Source organism: Camarhynchus parvulus, chromosome 1A (assembly GCF_901933205.1).
Source record: "Camarhynchus parvulus chromosome 1A, STF_HiC, whole genome shotgun sequence".
Lineage (NCBI taxonomy): Eukaryota > Metazoa > Chordata > Aves > Passeriformes > Thraupidae > Camarhynchus > Camarhynchus parvulus.
In genome coordinates this window covers 15,123,286-15,145,364 of record NC_044586.1, presented here as the reverse complement: position 1 = coordinate 15,145,364, position 22,079 = coordinate 15,123,286, and the positions used below count along the sequence as shown (strand labels likewise).

Below are 22,079 nucleotides of genomic sequence, written 5' to 3'. Positions count from 1 at the left end.
CAGGGACACCTACCACTATCCCAGGTTGCTCAGAGACACATCCAGCGTGGGCTGGGATGCTTCCAGGGATGGAGCAGCCACAGCTTCTCTGGGCAACCTGTGCCAGGGCCTCACCACCCTCAGAGGGAAGAAATTATTCCTACTGTCCAATTTAAACCCATCCCTTTTCAGTTTAAAGCCATTCTCCCTTCTCCTATCACTCCATGCCCTTGTAAAAAGTCATTCTCCAGCTTTCTTGTAGTCCCCCTTTAGGTACTGGAAGGTGCTGTAAGGTTTCTCCAGAGCCTTCTTTTCCACAGGCTGAACAAATCCCACTCTCTCAGCCTGTCTCCATAGGAGGGGTCTTTGCTAGCATTTTCATGTCCCAGTGGGTACAAAAGAAAGTGGCAAATCCAATATATTCACCATAGAAGAGCAAAAGAGGGACCTCTAGAATGGTGTAACTTACATCTAGATGCTAAGACCCTTTTTTTTAAATTTGGAAACTCATAGTTTCTGATCTCAACAATTTATGCTCAGAAGTGCAATAAGGTTGGAAGTTGTAGATCTGAGAGACTAAATCTAAGTGTGAAACCCTCAGCTTGTTACTCACTACTAGCAGTCTGCACACTCCTGTAACTAGATTAATATTCTAATAATTCAAGAGTTAGTACTTGATCAGACCCGTTTTTATTTTTTATTCCAAACAATATTTTTTTCCAAATACAGTGGTTAACAAATACTATTACTGAGTTTGCTTGTAATTTGGAGAGCTGTCAGGTGAATTACACCTGAAAAATCATAAAAAGCATATAGTTTGATTCTTAGAATCGTGAAAATCACATTTCTGCTTAAAGAATGCACAGTATTTTTAAGAATATGAGTCTCCTGCTGGGGTTAGCCTTACCTTGGAACTGAACACTTTCACCCCATACTGAAGGTATGGTTTGGTGGGCTGGTCCTTGGTTTTGGGCAGTGAACTGAAGCACAGTGGGTTTGTGCAGCCCCCCTGAGCCCCTTTGGCCACCAAGGCATGGCCAGAAGCCTCTCTGGACACTGTGCCTTCCTCCAGCTGGGCGTGTTGGGGGAGCCCTGGCAGGGCCCAGGCTCTGGGCAGGCCCAGCAATGGCACCAGAGGAACGGGCAGGGATTGAGCCCAGGAGGTTCCACCTGGGCAGGAGGCAGAACTTCTGTCCTGGGCAGTGACTGAGGACTGAACAGATCGTCCAGAGAGCGCTTGGAGTCTCCTCAGTGGGGATATTCCAGACCCCTCTGGACACAATCCTGTACTCTGCGCTCTGGGATAGCTGTGCTGGCACACGGAGATGGCACCAGCTGACCGACCCACTGTGGCCCCTTCAGCCTGACCCATCCTGTGATTCTGCGAGCTCCTGCACAGCACTGCAGCATGCTCTGCTTCCCATTCAAAACAACAGCCACAGGAGCTGTGGTTCCTGAAGTTTGCAAGCTATCAAACAGAGGCTGACACTTTTGGCGACCACACCAAGCACACTCTCTCGGCTGTGAGGAAGGGTCGCCGTCCCCTCACGCTCCCCGCTGTGGGCTCCCTCAGCCGCTGCCCCCGCGGGTTCCCGCCCCGGGGAGCCGCCCGGGGGAATCACAGCCCGGGGGGCTCGGCAGCCCCTCTCCGGGCCGGCGGGTGTGCCGGGGCCGCCTGCCCGCAGGCTCGGTCCCCAGCCGAAGCCCGGTCCCCTGCCCGGAGCTCGGTCCCCGGCGGAGATTCGGTGCCCCGCCGAGGCTCGGTCCCCGGCCCGGAGGCCCGGTCTCCCGCCGAGGCTCGGTCTCCGGCCCGGGGCGGGGCAGGGGCGGGCGGGGGGCGGAGGCGCGGGGGCGGGCGGGGGCCGGGCCGTGCCGAGCCGCGCACCGCGCTCCTGTCAGCCCTCTCGGCACCTCCGGGGCCGCGCTCAGCCCCCTGCCCGCCCGCCTCAGCCCCTGGGTTCCCCAAGGATCGCTGCCATTTGCTTTGATTTTATTTTATTTTTTTATTTATTTTCTTTTTCACCTCGAAGGGGAGGAGCGCAGAACCCGGCTGGAAAATGAACCAGAATGTCTGAGAAAATGTCCAGCTTTCTGTACATCGGGGACATCGTGTCCCTGTACGCGGAGGGCTCCGTCAATGGGTTCATCAGCACGCTGGGGTGAGTGGGGCCGGGCGCGGAGCCGTGCGCGCTGCGCGGAGCCGGCCCGCGGGCAGCGGCACAGGAAGGGGCGGCAGCGCTGCTCGGCGGAGCGGGGAAAGTAGGAAGTGATGGGGAGCGGCAGGGGATGAGAGAAGTTCCCGAGCGGGGCCCGGGCGGCCGCGGTGCCGGCGGCGGTGCCGGGATCCCCGCTCGGCTCCTGCCCGGGCTGCGCCCCCGCGGCGGCCCCGAGCGCAGCACCGGAGCCCGCTCTGTGCCCTGCCCAAACGCCTTCCTACGTCTTTATCTATAGCTGACCTTTTAATTAATTAATTAAGTTTAATTGCCCGTCCGAGAATTTTTGACAAAGACGTGAAAGGCAAACCCTTTGCTTTCTTGCTCATCGTCCTAATAGGCTCCTTAATGTGTATCCCTTACTTCAGGTTTGTGTCCAGCACAATCTGGTTGTCAGTGATGAGGTATTTATAATCAGATGTTTAATTTCATTGGGATGCTTTTCCTGTGAGCTCTTTGCGAGGTGAAAAGATGTATTTTACTTCACTGAACCGCTGCTTGTTTCAGGTTTTTATTAATAGTGACTGCTGCAAATCACCATTTTGGAATTCAGGAGGGAAAGCCTCCGCGCAGAATGACAAATACACTGATACATTTCTTGACGTTGATACATTTTTTAAAACCATCCTGTAGTTCGGTTGCAGTGACCTGTCCGGAGGGCGCGGTGGTTCCCTGTGATGTTTGTAGGAGAGCTGCGGGAGCTTCAGTGACTTTTTCGCATGTCCTGAAACCTTTACCACTGGAAACAGCTCCTGTGCTGCTTGGTTGTAAGTGATGCGATCGGCAAGGCAGGTCAAACTCTAGTAAATATCTGCTTAAACATTAGTGGTACCCTCGGAGTAGCAGTGAAACTTGCTAGGGCAAGTTAATGTGTGCCTGGGTGTCGCTCCCGTGTTTGTGTTAGGCTCCCTGTGTTCTGAGATCCCTGCGATTGGGGGACTGTTGGTGTGAAAGTGAGAACTATGAATGTCTAGGTCAACTTGGTGTGTTGGTGTTGCTGGAAAAGAGCTTCGTGTTCAAGGTCTTTTATATTTTTTGATACCTTATTATTGCATCCAATCCTTGCTGTTCACTCTTTTGATCTGTTGACAAGTGTTTTTCCACGGTGTGTTCCTCTATTTGTTAATTTGGCGCCTCGTCTCTCCGTGACTCCCCATGTTGTCTCACATCTTTTGTTTTGCTGACTCTTACAACTTTAAATTCCGTCTGAAAATTTTTGTTTTCTGCAGATGTTAATTGCTGGATATTGTTTCTTATTCTTGTTCTCCCCAGCACTTCCTTTTTGCTGGCACGGTCTGTTGCTGGTTGGTGTTGTTGTGTCTCATCGCTGGGTTCTGTTATCCGGAGGAAGCTGCGTGTGCTGTGCTTTTGCTTTTCATTGTGTTCCTCCTTTCTGAGAACACCTGCTCATGGCATGCATGTTCCTGCTGTGACTGGTGCTTGGACAACTGTCTCTTGAATATGTGTTGGCATCGCCCTGACACTCTATTCAGACTGCTGATCCTCCCCTGATCCCTCGGAGTTAAGGCAGGACATTTGCTTCCAGTTTTACAGAGGAGAAGCCAAGATCCAGGCTTGCCTAGGGCACATGGATCTTTACTAGAAGAAATAAGTGAGCTTGAGCCAACATGTTCTATCCAGGCTCTCTTTTAGTCAGGAAACTCAGCTCAAAAAAACTACCTGGGATGAGACAGGAGTTCAAGAATGCTGGCTTTTCAGCACAGCCCTTTTGTGCCCTGCTCCCTGGCACAGTAAAGGCAGCTGCAGAACCAGGAGGCTGGAGTGGAGCAGCTCTGGGAAGCTTGAAGTCACCAGTGGAAAACTCCCATGGCTACTCGATGGGAATGCTGACCCCTCTGCTGGTGGTACAAGAGCTTGGACTGAAATTTAAAATTGTGATGCCAAGTGACATTATCTGCGCCAGCTATTGCACTTGCTGCCTTTGGACTGGCTGCAGCAACACAGGAGGCAGAAAAACCTCTTATGTTCAGGGAAAAAGCTTGGCCAGCTGCACTTCTGGTGTGCAACCATTGCTGAACTCCTGTACCTTCTGCATTCCTGTGGGTTCTCTGCAAATCTCTGGAAAGAGGAGGCCTCACCTTCCAAAGGTGCCTCTAGTTGGTGAGGACAAAGTGGGGTAGGATTGGGAATGATTGCTTGCTTCATTTGACTGATGGGAATCTTGGTTTGGTTACTCTTGCTTGGGCTGCTCAGGGTGCTGTTCTGAAAGGTTAGCTTGCCCAGCACCTCTTCTAGTCAGGAAACCCAGCTTGCCCAGCACCTTTCTTACACTACTGAGCCCACTGGGGAGTCTCGTGCTGTTGAACAACTTGAAATCCAGCTCAGGGCTAGTGACTGTTCAGCAGAGAGAAAGTCCTGTTTATTTTAAGCTGTCAAAGGCTAATTGTTTCTTAAACGAAGCATGAGCAAGGCCACTGTATAAATAAGGTAAAAAAGTGCACAGCACCTCTCCAAGCAGGGCAGGTCTGTCACATCAGTGGACATCACTCCTTGAATGGTTGATCCAGCTCAGCACGTGAGTTTTGAGGGAGATTTCAAAGCTGTTTCTTGAATTTTGGAGTATTTTTTCCTCACTTGCCAGTGCAGAAATTTTCACATGCTCAGTGTCCAGATTGTGTGTTAGGCCAGTTTGATATCTGCTGTAACCTGAGTGTGGAAATCTTGCTCTGGTGTAGTTCAGGAGGTATAAACCATCTCTTTATAGGAGGCAGAGAATCCTTGGCCCTGTGTCCAGGTGAGCATGCTGAGGGGTGCTAGGTGAGGGCAGGAGTGCCTTTCCACACCTCCCTCAACAAAGAGGGTTTGAGAATTGCTGGAGCTACGTTCTGTCAGTGGGTCCCAAAGGCTTGGAACACTTCTTGGAGCTGGAGGAAGCCTGTGTCCTTGCCCTTGCATTCTGTCATTGCAAGATAGGTTTGATACTGGATTATTGAACTGTGCTGATTCTGTAGGACTTTCCCTTATTTCTTTAGCTTTTAGTGTGTTTTGGCTTCTGCCCAGTTGGAGGCCTTATGTCCCACAGGATAGGTGTGGCAGGACCAGGCAATGAATCCAGTGATCTCACGTTGTCCTAGGCGGGTGTTGAGACCACCTGTCCCAGTATTTTGGCAGTGCGTGCTCTCAGATGATGCATGGTGGCAATTAAAACTGCATTAATCACCTATCAGCACAATGAGGGGAAAAAAATATTCTTCACTGGAGAGGTGGAAAAAAAAAAGTAAGTCATGACAATGGCCACGATCAGCTGTAGGAAAGTTTGACGATGGGCCTGTTAGTCACCATGGGGAGCTGCATTCCTGTCTCACCTCCATAAATGTGCAGTCAGAGATCTCCTGGAACATAATTAATGGAGCATGCAGCAGGACCTGCCTGCTCTGTGATAGATGGCCCTGGATGACGAGGGGTGCTGAGACTTACTTCTAAAAAGCAGCAAAAATTGTGTTGCAAAATATTTTGGACTCATTTACTTGAATGTAATGTTGATTTTTCTTGAACAACTTCTCTTAATTTGTGGGAGTGCTAGCTGGAACTTTCTTACTCAAAACATCTCAGATTTATTCAGGTTTCTTCACTGGCTTTTTGTGAATTAGTTGTCTTGTTGAATTTGGGCTTCACAGAGGGGTTGAGTCAGTCATACTCTCTGAAGAGACAAGATCAAGTAGAAAGTGCTTAAGAAGCAGCATAAATCAAAATGTTGCAAGTATAGCAAAGGCTGAAATATGTCATCTTGGTGGCTTCAGGAATGGTGCTAAGACAAAAGATGTAGTGACTGATGATGCTTCCAAGGCACCTATGTAGTGTTTTCATCAGTGCACTCATTTTTTCAACCTTTCTCTCCTGCTGTCTGTATGTGTAAGCTATGGTTAAGGAACAGAGTATCCATCCTTTAATTAATAGCAAACTTTTCTTTCATGTGCCAGCTGGAAAAAGGTAATTAGTCAGGAAAGAATAAAAAGCCTGAAGAAAGTGAGAGTAGCGTAACTAGAATTAATCATAATTTGATTCTAACACAGAGAGAAACAAATAATACCTAAAAGAGAGATGGGAGTATGAATTTCAGCTTTTCTGTGAGAAAAAGTACTTGTATGTTTTGTTTCCTAGGTACTTTATCCTCTAGACTGATAGAACCAATGAAATTTGACAGTTTTGATTGTGTGACGCTGATTTTTTTTTTAATGCTGTGTAGGATTGGCATTTTCAGGAATATGTTCTCTTGGTTGTCTTTCTAATGTAGCAGCCCTGGTGTGAATTCTGCAGCTGCTTTGAGTATATGGTGATGTACACTTTTCAGCTGCACAGTGTATTTCTTTTCTGTGATAACTAATAAGCTATGCATTATTAACTACTTTCATTGATCTTACAATAAATGCCATGTAAGTGGAGATGTAGGCATATAAATACACCTCTGCATCTCACATACCTTGCTATTCAATCCATATATCAAAGCTCATATCCTCTGTAATTATCCACTCTCACCAGCAATTAGGCACCGCTCCAGCTTTTCTAACAACCTTATTTTGATGCTTGTTTCAAATACTGTAACAGCAGTGCCATCTTTGAATAAACAATGAGACAAAGCTTTCCACAAAGCAGCCTCAGGGGAATGCAGCAGGCCATGAGCCCCAGGGGAAGTTGGTTTGTTTCAGAAGTTTTATTTGTTCACAGAGCACAGCCTCAGTGTGAGGGAACATAACATTAGACTTAATTATAGCAGTATGATTTATTAGGCTGCATGCTTAAATGTAATATCCTTGGTTCAAAGGGCTCATTCTCAAAAAGGGTTGGAGAGAAAATGGGGATTAGGGAAAGAACTGATTGATTGGTGTGGAAGTCAGCTTACCTGCTATGTGGTGGTAACTGGAAATAAGAGAGGACTTGGATTTTGAATTGAGACAGGTCTTACAACTTCAGTATTTCTCATATGGGCTGTGGGTGATGTGGGGAGTAGTCAGGAAGGAGAGAGGAGATTGTTTGACCTGAGTGACCTGAAGTCTTGTCTACCTTGCTTTTACATAATGAGGGGATTAAACTGGACCACCTGTGTGTGGTTCTTGGTGTCACTAGAAACCACAGTTACCCTGTATTTTAAAAGTACTGCAGAGGAAGAAGTCAGTCAATCTCTGACTTCCCTAGCCTGGAAGATTGTTTCCCAAGGGGCACACGGCCCTTGGCTGAGCCGGGTGTTTCACAGCACAGTGAGGTCTTTGGAACCCTCCTGTGCTGGTGCTGCTCGGCTGGAGCCTGAGCCTGTTTGTTGGGCAGCAGCTCAAAGCCGTGTCCTCTGCACCTGAAAGTCTGGTTTCTGCTTGCTTTGAAAGGTCTGCTACTTCTTGTAGCAGAAAAGGGATGTGGTGCAGCTCCATCACTTTGATACACTTGGTATCAAAATGGGGAAAAGAAAATGAACAGTAGTTCAAGGTTTACTTTTTACCTTGTCTGTGCTGTGCTTTGTCACTTGATCAGCGATGCATATTTTAAGTCTGTTAAGGACATAATCCCCCTTATGACTGATTCCTTTAAACCTTCAAATCCTATAAATTTGTTATTTGTAAATCTGATTCCATCTAATTACTTGAACCAGCAGTTCCACCACTATGTAGATGTGTAGGCACTTCCTGACACAGGTCCTGGTTTCAGCTGTTTATGGTGCTAAGCCTTGATGTTTGGGACCCAGGGTAGATGCCTGGAGCTGAATGTTTTGCTGTAGAAAGTTTCTAGTAAAATGGCCTTTCTGAGAACAGGATTAACCAAAAAATCCCCAAACAACCACCAAACCAAACCAAAAAAGCATGTTATCCCAATTTTTAAAAAAACCCAAGAGTCTTGTAGATATGTGTCAAGAGCCTTCCTGAGGGCAGGGCTCTCTCCAGCACCACTGCTCCAGCATGGAGGGCTCGTCTTTCTCTGCCCCTGTGGAGTTTTACCCAGGTTTAGCAGGTGTAAGCTGAGGAAGGATTTTACCCTAAGACTTCGTGGGCTGTTGTGATACCTGCCTCTTGCTGGGGTGCAGCAGTTTTACCTGGCAGGGGCAGCTTCCCTCTGCTGACGCTGGGCACCAAGAGCCCTCCCCCTGACCTGCATCTGTGTGGGAGGTGAATCCCAATTCCCAGGATTTCCAGGTTCCTTTCCTGGGAGGCTACAGGAGAGCTTCAGTTGTCCAGCTGCTTTGTGTTCCCTATCTCTGGAGAAGTAAAAATAATTTCTGGTTTTAGTGCCTCAGTTCACTCCAAATAAGAAACAAACTGAGAAATTACATTCTTGCAAGGTAAGGTATTGGAAACAGAGTTAAACAAGAAAACCACAGGGTTAAAATGTACTTATTCATGTCTGATATTAAGTACTGCTTAAGGTTTTCAGGGGCTGTTTTGGCTGTGGTAGCCAAAAGGTTGTGTCAGGAATGGTCTTGTTGCTGTTGCTGGTTTTGTGACTCTGTGCCTCAGTCTCTACCTACTTCTTATCCTCATTTGTTTGCATGTTTTGATTGCTGTTGAGTAGAAATAAAGTGTTGTCCAAAGTATGTGGTTTAAAAACAATTCTTATTCATTGCTTAGTAACAAAGGAAAGAGGACCCTGAAGAGTGGGCTATAGGTTGCAGAAAAGGATGTGAGGAAAACCGCTTCCCCTGTCCTTCCAGTGCTCCCTTGCTGGATGATGAAAAGGAGGAAGAGAGGTGTGTTGATGAACTCAGGATCAGAAACGAGCAGAGCAAGTGTTAGAATGGAAGTGGGGCTGAAGAGGAGCAGGAGCTGCAGTTACCAAGAGCAGCAGGGGCTGAGAGAAAATAGCTCTGAGAAGCTACTGAGAGAGAAAATAGCTCTGAAAGCTACTGACAAACTGTTCTTTTCCAAGGGAAGAAGTCAGCTTGCCTTTGCCACTGTTTACTTTCCTATTTCAAATGTTTGAGGCCTGTGCTAAGGCTGGTGAGGTTTCAAATACTTGAATATTTGGGTTTTTTTTTTGTTCTGAAGGTTTTTGACTTTGCCCAGGAAAATGTTTTATATCACCTTCTCCAAGAGAATGTCTGAGGTAAAATTCCAGTTCCTCAGAAAGAAATTGCAGTTTTAAGATTGCCTGTGATAGTTTTTGTAACAACAAAAGTTAGATATAACAAATTGTGGTACTTGGTAATCTTATATAATAAAGTTTGGAAAATTAATTTGAAATGTCCCTCTAGGTCATTGCTGCTGCATGAATGAAGGTACTGGATTGAAATTTATATGAAATTCTTGGCAGGAGGAGGCTGGAAGAGCATATCCAAATGTGGTGGTTATCACTGTGGGCCCCTTCCAACTCAGCTCGCTCTGTGGTTCTGTGATTTGACACCAAGTTAACCTTCCTCCAGCTCTTTTCTGTATGATATTAAAACAGTAGTCAAGTTTTTGTTCTTTGACCTCTGACAGATAAAAATCAATGTCATTTAAAAGGAATATCAACAAACAAACCCTGAAACGAGGCTCTTTATATGCAACTCAAAATACAGAAACTTCTTGTGATTCAATGCTTGGGCTTCTTATCTTGATTTTCTCTTGGAGGCTTGTTTGAATTTCAAACAGCTTTTTTATTCCCTGCACTTGACACACACAAGTTAATCAGTGCTGCAGGGGCAGTTCAAAGCACACAGAATTAGGGAAACAACTGCTTAAACTCTTAGTAAGCCCCAGATTTTTTATACCTGCTTTCCGAAGTTAAAAGACAGGAATCCAGTTCTGAAGAGTAGATTTTGGGTAGTTGTGTCACGTTGAGCACTGTGATGTGGAAAATTTAACTTCGCAGCTTTAGAGGGCAGCAAAGTTGGATGTGAGCAGTATAATTTTGTCCTGAATCTCGCAATACCTGACTTGATTTGTAAAATCCCAGCTCCTACAGCTCTCTTACTTGTGGATATCTTCAGCTTCTCCCTCATGTGCTTTGCTAAAATATTCGCAGTCACCTTTTCAGTCTGGCATATATTTTTTTAATGTTCAGAAACTATAAATAGAGGAAGCAAAGCCAATGTATTAGGAAAGACTGGATATCACTTTTGAAAACACTGAGAGCAGATCTTTGTTCAGTTGTGAATGCTGAAAAATGTTCAAATGCATCACTAAGCAAGTTTCATTCTTCTCATCAAAGAATAAAAGTTTAAAGCCTTCCTAGAAAGTTGGCGTTTTAAAAAAATCCTTTATTAATAAGAAAAGAAGGAAAACAAACCAAGAAACTGGGTGGACTGAAAAAAAATTAACTGCCTGTTAATAATGTTTTCTTTGATGTTTTGGACAATTTTTTTAGATTATCAGTTTTTGCTAAAGTGGTCTCAGTTTCAGCAGAATGCATTGTCCTTGCTTTGCTGCCTGGCACGGGTGAGGGTGCCAATCCATAAACTCCTGGTCCAAATCTGACAGTGCTCAGTGAGCTTGGCTCTTTACAGAGAGCAGAAAAGTCAGGGTTTAGTGGAGACTTTCGTGAAATTTCAGAGGAGTAAAATGAGGTTTTCCATCAGGCTTGCCGATATAAAAATCAGGCAGGGCAACATCTACACTGCTTCCCAGGTTGGAGACAGAACTTAGTAAGCCAAACTTCACTATCAAACAGGTTTCCTAAGTCCTGGACTGATGTATAAGTATTTTGGATTTTAATGTTGCTGTGAGAACTGTAAAGCTGATGACTTCACTAAATACAGGAAGTCCAAGTTTCAAATGAATTTTTCAGTTATCTCTGCAGATATCCTTCTGTACCATTGTAGCATGTTATTTATAAAGAATAACCTTGCCTTTGAATCATAAAAATACAAAATGACATACAGAAAAATTAATGATTTTTTTTATTTTGGTGGTGGGGAGGTAACTTATGTGTGACACGCTGGCCAAGCTGATTAAAGGGATGGAGCACCTCCCTTGTGAGGAAAGGCTTAGAGAACTCGGGTTGTTCAGCCTGAAAGGAGCTCACAGGAAAGATGGAGAGAGACTCTTGACAAGGGGACAAGGGCCAGCAGTGACAGGACAAAGGGCAATGGCTTCACAGTGACAGAGAGGAGGTTTAGATTGGATTTGAGGAAGAAATTCTTTCTGTGAGGGTGCTGAGGCCCTGGCACAGGGTGCCCAGAGAAGCTGGGGCTGCCCCATCCCTGCCAGTGTCCAAGGCCAGGTTGGATGGGGCTCTGAGCAACCTGGGATACTGGGAGGTGTCCCTGCCCCTGGCAGGGGGATGGAATGAGATGATTTTAAAGGATCCTTCCAGTCCGGGCCATTCTATGATATTATATATTATTTTCCTCAAAAAAAGTAACTCACAAAAATCATTGCAAAGCTTGATGACATTATTTCCTGTACAAGTGATTTAAGATGTAGGTCCTACACCTGCAGATTTGTGGACTTAAACTGAAAAGACGTCATGAGGCAATTTTTTAAAAGAACCTGTTGAATAGGATACAAATTCATATTTTTTACTTCCCTGGCTTGATTGTCATGAGTATTAAAAGGTAAATTAGGATTTGATCAAGAAACCCCCTCAGAGGCTGTTCAGAGAGGGCACTGCTGTGGCTCCTGGGCAGCTGCGGGTCTGCCTTAGAGGTTTGCTCAGTTTGTGTTAGCAGTGGCTTCTCTTGCAGAAACAAAACAAGGTCAGGACCTGGCAGGCAATTAAGTCTTGTCTGTATTAACTTTTGTAGTTGAACAGGTTTTTCTGTCACTGAAGGCAAGGACCAATGAATGTCCCACACCCCCTCCCCCTGTAATATCTGGGATACAGTAAAACCATGGAATGCAAAGTTTGGTTGTAGCAGCTCATTTGAGGCTGTGCTGTGCACGGGGCTGGTGGAGTCAAACTCTGGATTTCATCTGATCCATTTCCTTTCTGTGCTGGATTAAACTGTCCCTGTGATTAGGCTGCGTTTAATGGAACTGTTTTCCTTGAGCACAGCTGGAAGTGGGACAGTGCTGGTTTGAGTTTTCAAGCACGGATCTAAAGCATGTTTGAAGGGAAACTGGATTCAGGGGTGGGACACGAGCAGAGGAGCCATTTGTGCACGGTTGTTGACAAATTGTGGAATACAACCAAAGACTCCAAGTTCTGGGCCAGTGCTCTTTTATAAGCATTGATCTGGTGAGCTGTTCAATGCATAAATTCTTTTATATTGGTTTATCTCACAGTAACTGGGCTTATGCCAGTAGTGACAAAGCTAGTTAGTTCATTAAGGCTCCCACATGTCAAAAGGTGTGTTGTTTTATTTTAAGTCTGTGTCTAAATATGCAGAATTTATCACTTTGAGAAAACTGTGTGCTGAAGAGAGTCTTACACTTGCTGGCATTATTGTTATCCTCATCCATTGGGGGGAAACTCGTTGACTGATTAGTATAATTAATGTTCTTCATTTGTAATGGAGGTGAGGGTAATAGAAGTCACCACCCAAAGCACTTACACTCGATAAAGCTGCATAAAACCTGGGCTGTGTTATCCAAGAAACTTCTTAGAAAGAAATTCAGCATCATCAGGACAAGGTGTACAGGCCTGAATGAGTACAGAGAACACAAGAGAAAAACATCAGTCATAGACAAGAAAATCTGCTGCCCCAAAAGCAATAAAATGAGTGTGCCACTGAGCACTCTTCTCTCTGAAAATTGCTATCAAAGAAACTCCTGCTGTTTGATATGTCCTGGGTTCAGGAAAACAAGAATTCACAAGTTCCTGGACTCATTGGATTCAACGATCTTAGAGGCTTTTTCCAACCTAAATGATTCTATGATTATACAAAACTACTTCCAAATAACTGATGGAAAAAAATACCTGACATCATCTCAAACTTTTCTTTATGGCAGAAACAGCCCTTAAGTCTCCAGAATTGATACAATTGCCTCTGACTAACAATAATCTGGTATCATGGGATGGATCCAACTTCCAAAGTGCAAATTTGTGACTGCTATTTGTGTGGATCCTTGGTGCAAGAAGCAATCACAGAAAAGAAAAGAGACCAGAGAGAATTGATATTATTTCTAATACAAGAACTGGAAGCCTTGGGGGTACAATTAAAACAATCATAAAAATGCCATTTGGAAAAGAGCTGGGTGCATCAGTAGGAGTCAAAGCAGAGAGGTTTCCTAGTGACACTTTGATTTGCAGATGAAAGTGAAACATTTTGTGGGCAGCAATTAAAAACTGTTCAGGCAAGTTAGGGAAATGAATGCCAAATAAAGCCGCTCTCAAACAGCAGGGTGGGGTCACTGAGTTGGTCAAAAATATATTTGCTGTGGTTCTGATCTATTTTCCACAAAATATAGGTGAGGGGAGCTTTGGATTGCTTTGTGTTTGAGCCTCAGCAGAGACTTGACTTTAGGAATGACCTCGCAGATCAGTTACTCAGCCGTGGAAGCACAGGTGTGAGAAGGGAAGGGGCAGCTTAGAAGGTGACAAAGTAGGACAGAAATTTTTGACCTCTTTGGGGAGAACTCCTCTTGGTGCTTAAAATTTCAGATGCTTTCATTTTAGTTTATCTGAGGAAGAAGTACGTGGTCAGTACTGCGCTGAGGCATCTTGAGAACAGCTGGCACATTTTGCTGAAAGAATTAATAGGAATTAAATGTGCTTTCATGGGTCTGGGAGCAACGGGGTCACCTTGATGCCTCACCCAAATTAACTCTTTGCAGATATTGCCTTAGGCAGAAGATCAAGGAACTATTTCAAGAACGACTGCTGAAAAAGGCATTGCTTTTTCTTTCCTTCTCATAATTTGCAAAACCTTCTGAATAAGGTGCAAAACCTGCAGAATCACACACCTGATGAATGTATTGCTCCTGGAACAGATTGCAGATCAGCAAAAAGGTTTCACAGACCATTTGGGCTCTTCAATCATCTGAAAGCATAGCATGCCCTCAAAGTGGCAAGATCAAGGTCTTCTGATCTCATCAGGCAAATTTGGAATTTAGAAATGAGGTAGTACACAGGTGGTTATATTCATTCAGAAATTGTATCGTGGCTTTGAAACTGGGGGTGCTGGAAGAGTCATGGCTGATTTGCAAAATGTGTGATTTGGTGGCTTGTAAGCAGGAAGTGAGAAATGGGGCAGGAGATGTGACGTTGGCAAGACAGATAAAAGAGAGATCACAGTGTTGTATGGGGGCATCACTGGAGTGTGTGGCTGAGGACCTGAGGGGTTTTTCCTGCCAGAGAACTGGTAGTTATGACTGTCCACTGAGACAGTTGTGATTTTTTTCACAAAATCACCCTGTGCTTGTGAAGTCAGGCACCAAAGGGCTCTGCAAATAGGAGAAACTTGGCTGAATGACTTTTATAGATAGAGAAACAAGAGTAAACCATCTATGGCTCAAAGGAGAATTTGGAATTCCAAGTATTTTGCTAAGTCTTCGAGTCAGCAGGCTTTCAGAAAAGACACCCTATCTCAATGTGCTCACAGGATGATGGGTGTGGGTAGAAAGGATCATTATGGACTTCTACCTTCAACTCTTATCATTTTATAGATTCAAGGGAATGAGGGCACTGTGTCCCACTGCTTTTGAGGAATTTAAAACAGGAGTGGATGTGAATATGAATTATACTCCAGAAGTTATTTTATTTCAATATAAAGCAAATTCCTACATCATTAAGAACTTTTGGGGTGATGTGGACTGTGTAGAAGATCAAACACTAGGCTGGAAAATCTTGTTCCAGCCTGTTCTGTAACATGAACATCTCTTGGATGGATTTTTACTGGACAGCTTATGAAGTCCAGGGACTGACTGGATGTGAATGAGACATAATGAATCAAGGAGAATTCAGTCCCAATTGCCCTTTGTGACTCCTTTTCCTATGTAGTTGAAATATGTTTTAAAATAGTCAACCCTTGTAGTGACAAGTGCATAGACTAAGAAGACCAAATCCACATCCAGATCAAGAATAAAGATTTCCAACAAACTGAGGTGAAAGCATTTTTTTCAGTAGATGTTTTTCATCTATTATCTCAGTTTAGCAGAAGTCATAGAAGAACTAAAGGAATTTTATCCCTTTAGCCTGAAAGAACTGAAAATATCTTGTCAGCTCTTCTTTTCAATCACTTCAGTCCTCTGAGGATAATGAAGACATTGCATTCACAGGCTTGTCTGAGTGATGAAATGTCTTCAAGTATCTTCAAATCCAGTCAGAGTGGTCTCTACACCTTGGTTGTGGGTATCTGTTGTTGATGGATGATATTACCCATTGAAGGAGCTTCAGAATTTCTGTTTTTGCTGGGTTTTGGTTGTTTTTATGTACTGGTAGCTTGAGGGATCAAATCTGAGTACTTGTTTTCTAAGGATTGTTGAAGGCACTTATTGTTTGTGTTAAAAAACTGGTGCAGGTTTTTTTCTCCCTGATTTTTGCAGCCAAAAGAAATATGGATCTGTTTTGTAGGGTGGACCTTAAATACCCTCTGTGAGTTCTCAGTCCTTCTCCATATAAAATGGTACTGAATTGTTGTGAATGCAATGAGGTGTAGGTTATTTAATCTAGTTGAAGAGAAGAGGGAGGAGGATTTTCCTGTGCATTGTGAATATTGGTAGCTCTTTCCATGTGGTGTGGTCCTAGTCTGGGGGTAGGGGATTTTCTCTTTGGAGGCTGCTGTTTCCACCTTAAACAGGCACCCAGGTGTCCAGATGAAATAGTGCGTGTCTGGATTTCTGATTCATATCAGCCCTAATATGGCAGCAGATGCTTTCAAATGGCTCTTGCTTAGAGGGGATTACAGGGAGTGCTGTGAAGTCTCATTTTACTTCCTCCACCTTGGCTACAGTGTGCTGAGAGGAAGGGAAGTTGGATATTTGGGCCATCCCTAGTAGAGACAGAACTGAGCACTTGCTGGTCAGCTGTTTTCTGGGCACTTTGTTGCCAGAGTAAGTCAGCAGAATATCTGATTTAAATGCCATTGAAAGTCTGTTCCACAGCTATGACAGGATCTCTTCAAAGTTAGTTGGCAGGAACTTAGCAGAACATTGGTGAGGTAAGTGCTGTGATACTTTTTTTCTAATTTCAGGATGACACGTTAGAGACAAGCTTTTCTGTTGTGTAAACACAAAGCTTTAAACACAAACAAATAGTTATTTTTGGTGCTCTTTTCCTACGACAAAAATTAAACTTGAAAGGTAAAAATAAAAACATGTTCTAAAACATTTTCAGATTAAAGGTTAGAAAAAAGAACGAACAAAGGCTCAAGCTCACTTCCAACTCACACAATTGCTGATACAAAGCTGCAGTCCAGCCAGATGAACAGCACATTGTGAGGTACAGGAATAATTTGTAGTCCTTTTAAGTAACCAGAGTAGCAAGCAGCATATATATGCAGTGCAATAAAGCCTTGTCTCTGTTTCAGTTTTTCTAGGAAATATGATAATATTTAGGTTTAACCAATATCTGTTTCTATCTTGATGGATCACAAGAGAGCAGTTAACTTCTGATGTCTTATTTAGGGTGCTGTATTGATGGAAGAATTTATATGTGAGTGAACTGTGGTGTCAGAGATGATTGTGTCTTTTGCCTTGGTGAACAGTTTTTCAAACCACCAAGGCTGTGGATGTACACATACTCTGCAAGCTGTTTTTTATCAGTGGTTTCACGTTACTGCTCCCCATCAAAACAGTTTATGTGAGTGTTCTCAGCCCTCTCTAAGCAATATGAGCTCATATACTTAAGCAATTTAGTAGATGATTTGTGCTAACGGGGTTGACTGTTGCTTAGAGACCCTCAGGCTCTGAATGAAGGTTGTAATGTGAAATGAATGACCCAGATTACTGTTTACTTTTGCCCTTGCCTGCATTTGGGTCAACTTAGTTCTGTTATTGAATGTTGTGATCTGTGGGTCTTGTAACTCAGAGGAGTGTCAGGTTGTGGGCACACAGTTTGTGGTGACTGGGAGTGGGGCTGTGGCCCAGCCTCATCCCCAGTGGCTACAGCTGTGCAGGGCAGGGGAACAGCATTGAAGACAGTGAGCCATGGAGTGCTCAGGTGTGCTGACCAATCACCAAAGGGAGCAGAGGGCACACAGGTGCAATGCATGAATGTGAGGGGTATGAAAGGTTGGGCTGAAGAAGAAGAAGGGTGGCTGCTTGCAGCCTTCTGAAGTGACATGATGTTATTCTGTATGGGTTGAAGCCGTCTGAAATTATGTGATAACTGTCTGTGTATTGTGGCCGTCTCAACTGTGACATATGATGCAGCATCAGCTATGCTGTTTTATTTCCATCTGTCAAATCAGAAAATAGTGGAGAATTCTGCTCCAGAGAGGTGCTTGGGACAAGGCTGGGATTTCTAGTCAGGGAGGAAGCTTGGGAAAAGCATGTCTGTTTTAGCAGGAGGCCAGTCCTTCTTCTACTTAGGCTGAAGCGTCTCAATGTCCTCTTAAACGGAAGTGTTAATCAAAATATAGCAGACTAATTGTTTATGTGAGTGGATGAGATTACCCCAGACAATGTGGTGCTGTTTGACTTGGAGAAGGAACTGTGTAGCTGTATGCAAAGCTGCAGCACACTGATAGATGATTGGCTTTTTGATTAGGTTGTAAAATCTGGGGAGGTGATAAAAATGGAGCTGATTTTTGGGTGGGGTGCTTTGCTATCTTTTCAGATCAGCTTATAGCTGTGGAGTATTATTTACTATGCACAAGTGAATAGGGACTAGTAGCTGAGGCAGTGGGCAGTTTTTTAATCTTAATGTGCCAGGCAGCAGGTTTAGCTCTTGTGATAATGTGTCCGAGAGCTTTGTGGAGTGATAAGGAAAAGGTTAGAATAGTTTTACTGTGCTAAATATTATTGCACCATGTGAGATTAGAACTCTTTAAATGGGGGTTGTTTGTACCAATTAGTTTAACTTGAAAGTAGATGTGAGCTTTGGTGTGCTTGTTTTTGTGTCCAGGTTCCCTTTGCAGGGAGAGTATGCAGTAGTGGTTGCTCCTACAAAATCTCTATGGGAACAGGGGTGTAATGAAAATAAACTTCAGGATCTCAGGCTTGCCTGTAGTTGCATTTATGACCTTGCACTGTCACAAAGAGATGGAATACACAAAACACCCTGAAAAGCACAATGCCTTCTTCCTGAGAAGAGTTGCTGAAATGTATCCCATTTACTTTGTCTGCTCTGGCCAGAGAGAGCTGACATCTCTAAAAAGGGAATCAGGTGGCTTTCAATTGCATTTCTGCATGGTCCTCACCATCCTGCTTGAGAGCTGGTCAGGCAGGGGTAAGGAAGAGTGGCTACTTAGTCCATCACCCATCACATTCTGATCTTGCTCCAGTTCCTTGTGGGAGCTGCATGGCTCTCTTCAAACCAGGTAATTTATTTTCTCCTGTCATCCTTCATATTGTTTCTGTCCCCCTCACTTGTGCCTTAGAGCCCTGTGCCATCTCATTGCCAGCCTTTCCCACACCCCCTGTTGCTTGAGGGCACCAAGAACTCCTTGCAGGACAAGCTAAAGCCCCATATGCTCAGCCAGGGCTCTGCTCTGCGTGCAGAGGAGCTGATCCCAAGGCTATCCCTCTGCCATGCCTCCTGCCCAGCCCGCCAAGCAGCTGCTTGCCCAGTGCTCTGACAGGTCCTGCTGGTGAGTGGAGAAGGGGAAATGTTATTTTTTCCCATGTATACAATGAAAGGAAGCGCTGTAATAAATGGAGTAAGGTAAAAAGGCTTTCCCGGCACATTACCTTCTAACACTTCTTCATCCTGTTTCTCTGCTCCAGGTCCCACTCTGCTGTGGGGAGCAGGACTGAATTCCCCACAGCTGGCTCCTGCCAGCCCCCAAGGCCTGGCTTCCTCAGGCAGGGAAAGCCCTGCTTTGTCCTGTCAAGGGCATGAAGGATGTCTCTCCCTTGGAGCTGGGTCCCTTGCACCTCGGTGCGCTGGAGCTGGTGTAGGGAAGTGCTATTTCATTGCTAATATAGCAAAAGGAATAACAAAGTCTCCAGAAATTATGTAAAAGACAAGAGGGGTGGGTGGGAGGGTGGAGAGAGGAAACACTTGGAGATGTCTGCAGTGCTTCCTGTTTGCTTCTGAAAATTATGAGTCAGATCCCCCAGAAACAAAAGAGAGGGGTTTGAAAAATGGTGAGATTTAAAAAAAGTAATCATGCGTGCATCTGTTCTCTTGGTCTTCTGGTTTTTGAGCTCTCAGAGCTGGAGGCCATTTTTCACATTTTTCAGGGCACTGGTGACAGCAAGGAACACACATTCTTTTCCAGTGAAAGTAGAGGGATTTTTAATATCTCTCAATGCAGCATCAAGAAGGAGACCAATAGAAAAGATACCAAAGATCGCATGGTTTGGAATAAAATTTGTGATAGCATCACAGTTCTTCTAGAGTTGATTGCTTTGGCTTGAAGAGGTGTAACCCTGGTTTGGCTTTGGCTCGGTTAGATGTAACCCTGGAGCTGGTTTGCCTTTGCTTTCTGAGGTATATACTTTGGCACAGAAGGGAGAAAGTGCATTGTGTGTGCCCAGATTGTGTTTGATACCGATCCAGAGGGAAGAACCATGCTCCTTTTTCCCAGGTCAGACACAGTCTGCATCTTTAAAACCCATGGATTCTGTGGGATTTGTAGCATGAGTGCTGATAAGTGTATGTGTGTACAGCAGGATTGCACTTAAAAAGGAAAAATGAAGTGGATATCATTGTTCCACTTATCGTATCACCAAGTGCAGGCTTTTCTATAAAACCTGATTTCTTTGTTTCTCTGCCAGTTAATTCCCAGTAAATATATGTAAGTGATAAAAGACTCCAGTTTTCCCAGCAGAAAGTGATTATGTGCAGGTGTTTTTCCTCTGTTAAGGTGTCAGGATATGTTGTGTGAGGAGACCTGGAAGCATTTCCTTCAGCTGAAAAGAATGCTGCTGAACTGGAGGGCCTGAAGGTAGAAGGCCAAACTCATTTTTTTGTAACAGAGCTTGTTGTTAAGACACACCTTAGAAGGTGATCTGACTGACAGGTGACAGCACAGCCAGAGAGAGCTCCTTGGTGCTCAGCAGAGTCATTACTGAGAGCACAGGGGGACCAAAAAAAAAAATCTGTATTAATAAATAAACACTTGCTCTTGTGTGCTCTGGGTGCTGGATGCAATAGCCTGTACTGCTGTATAAGTGTTTTCTGGAGTGATTTTTGCCACTTATGCTGTCCTCAGACCCTGTGCAGGAATGGGCCTGGAGGGGTCCTGGAAACTCCTCCTGGGGTGCGCAGCCCCCCTGGTTAGAATGCTGAGCTCTGCTGAGCAGATGCGGGGCTTTTTGTGTCTCAGAGCCTGGGAGAGTCCTTGGGCATGTGAGATTGGCTGTTGTGAGTGTAGCCTCCAGCTGGGAGATGCCAGCCTGCCTGGTGGTTGGTTTGAGAAAGGTCTGAAAAAGTTTTGAGATGTGAACTTGCTTGTGATGCCATTTTCCTGCTTTAAAATGATGGTTATGAAAAGTTCCCACAAGTAGAGCAGGCTCACGCCTGTCCCCTTGCACAGAAGTGACTGTTTTGCCACCCTGCTTGTGGCTGCTGTTCTGTGACTCTCCTACTTCCCAGCTCCTTCCACTGTGGCCAGAGCATTCCCAAGCATTTCCTCTCCAGGGTTCTGCTCTGTGCTGTACGTGGGACTCCTCAAGCGAGTGTGTGCAGGTCGGGTAGGTGTGGCAAAGGGCTCCCAGAGCAGCTCCCAGCAACTGGGAAAGCAGTTCTGAGACAATCTGGAACAGCTCCCAAAATTATCTCTCCCCGTAGGAAACTGGCTCTTCTCAGTTTTAAAACAAGTAAATAAAGTCACTGTGATTTCTCAGTTGTTTTTTTTTTTGAAGGTTTTTTTAAGTTGCTGCTGAAGAAAAAGAGCAAAGAAAATGCAAAAATACCTGGGCAAGCTGCAAAAATTTGTAAACATTTATTGTAGCAAAGTGAAAATAAAAATCATACAATCCTTTGTTGAGAGAGTTGGAGCACATGTTGATGTGGAGGTATTTCCTGTGCACAATTCTCATTGCCACTGGTGAGAGCTGGACACATCAAAGGGTGAGCAGACCTCGTTCAGGGAATTCCTGCCAGCCAAAGTCATTGTCCCCAGGGGCAGAAGTAAAGGCTGAGACCAGCAGCAGGATTTTGGGAGCTGGATTGCGTGCTGGCTACAAGCTTGTTGGTGGTTATGCTGTTCAACCTGAGAGCTGTCTGCTTTTATCTGAGGGCAAAACCAGGCAGCACTGTAATTCCAGAGCAAGGAGGTGGTCAGGAAAGGTTCATGTTCCCAGTGTAAAGCCCAGGTTTGCACCCAGTGCCAGGATATGGCACATCTCATGGAAAGGGGCTGTGGCTGGGGGAACTCAGGATGTGTTGTATGAGTGTGCTTGGACAGTTTCTGTGGCTGCTGAAGGAAAGTGCACTAAAGGAGGGGTATAAAAAGCACTGGGTCAGGCACTGAGTTGCTGCAGAAAAGGGCTGTCTGCCTAGTTTCGGTGGAATGATATGTGTTCACACTAGCCTGGGACTTGTCCCCATTGTTCACCTCTGAAATGAGGTGAGCCCTTTCTTTGTTTGGTACCCTGACATATAAAAGTGTTTGTAACATGGAGGGTTTTGTCATCTGTATTGTCTGAAAAATAGTTTTTTTTTAATTAAGCAAAAAATAAGGCATGTAAAATTTGCCTCTCCTGTGTAAAATAAGCACCGCAGAATGTGTAAAATGTCAGCACTTTTGTTGAGCAATGTTTTCCACTCACATTTTTACATAGTGTGACATGGGTTGGTCTGCTGGATTATTGTTGTTTGTGTTGCAAAATGGAGAAAGAACTTGGATCGTTTTCCAGGATTTACATTCCAACCTGTGTTTGCTGGATTGATAGTTTTTTCATGTATATATTTTTGTATGCATTTGTTTGCCCACATATATGTTGTCATTCTAGATGCTGAGGTTCATTATAG

At 44.6% G+C, this 22,079-nt stretch overlaps 1 protein-coding gene across 5 annotated transcripts in view; it reads left to right on the top strand.

Moving 5' to 3' along the window:
- The first annotated feature begins 1,854 nt into the window (after positions 1-1,854).
- ITPR2 (inositol 1,4,5-trisphosphate receptor type 2) overlaps positions 1,855-22,079 on the top strand; it is a 241,879-nt gene continuing 221,654 nt past the window's right edge. For 4 of the 5 annotated variants that reach the window (XM_030959744.1, XM_030959743.1, XM_030959741.1 and 1 more), the window contains exon 1: positions 1,855-2,138. In XM_030959744.1, the coding sequence (XP_030815604.1) occupies positions 2,047-2,138 (92 nt within the window). In that variant the 5' untranslated portion in view covers positions 1,855-2,046. Of the gene's footprint in view, positions 2,139-20,778; positions 20,798-22,079 lie in introns of those variants that run through there. The other variant, XM_030959742.1, reaches the window with a different exon arrangement.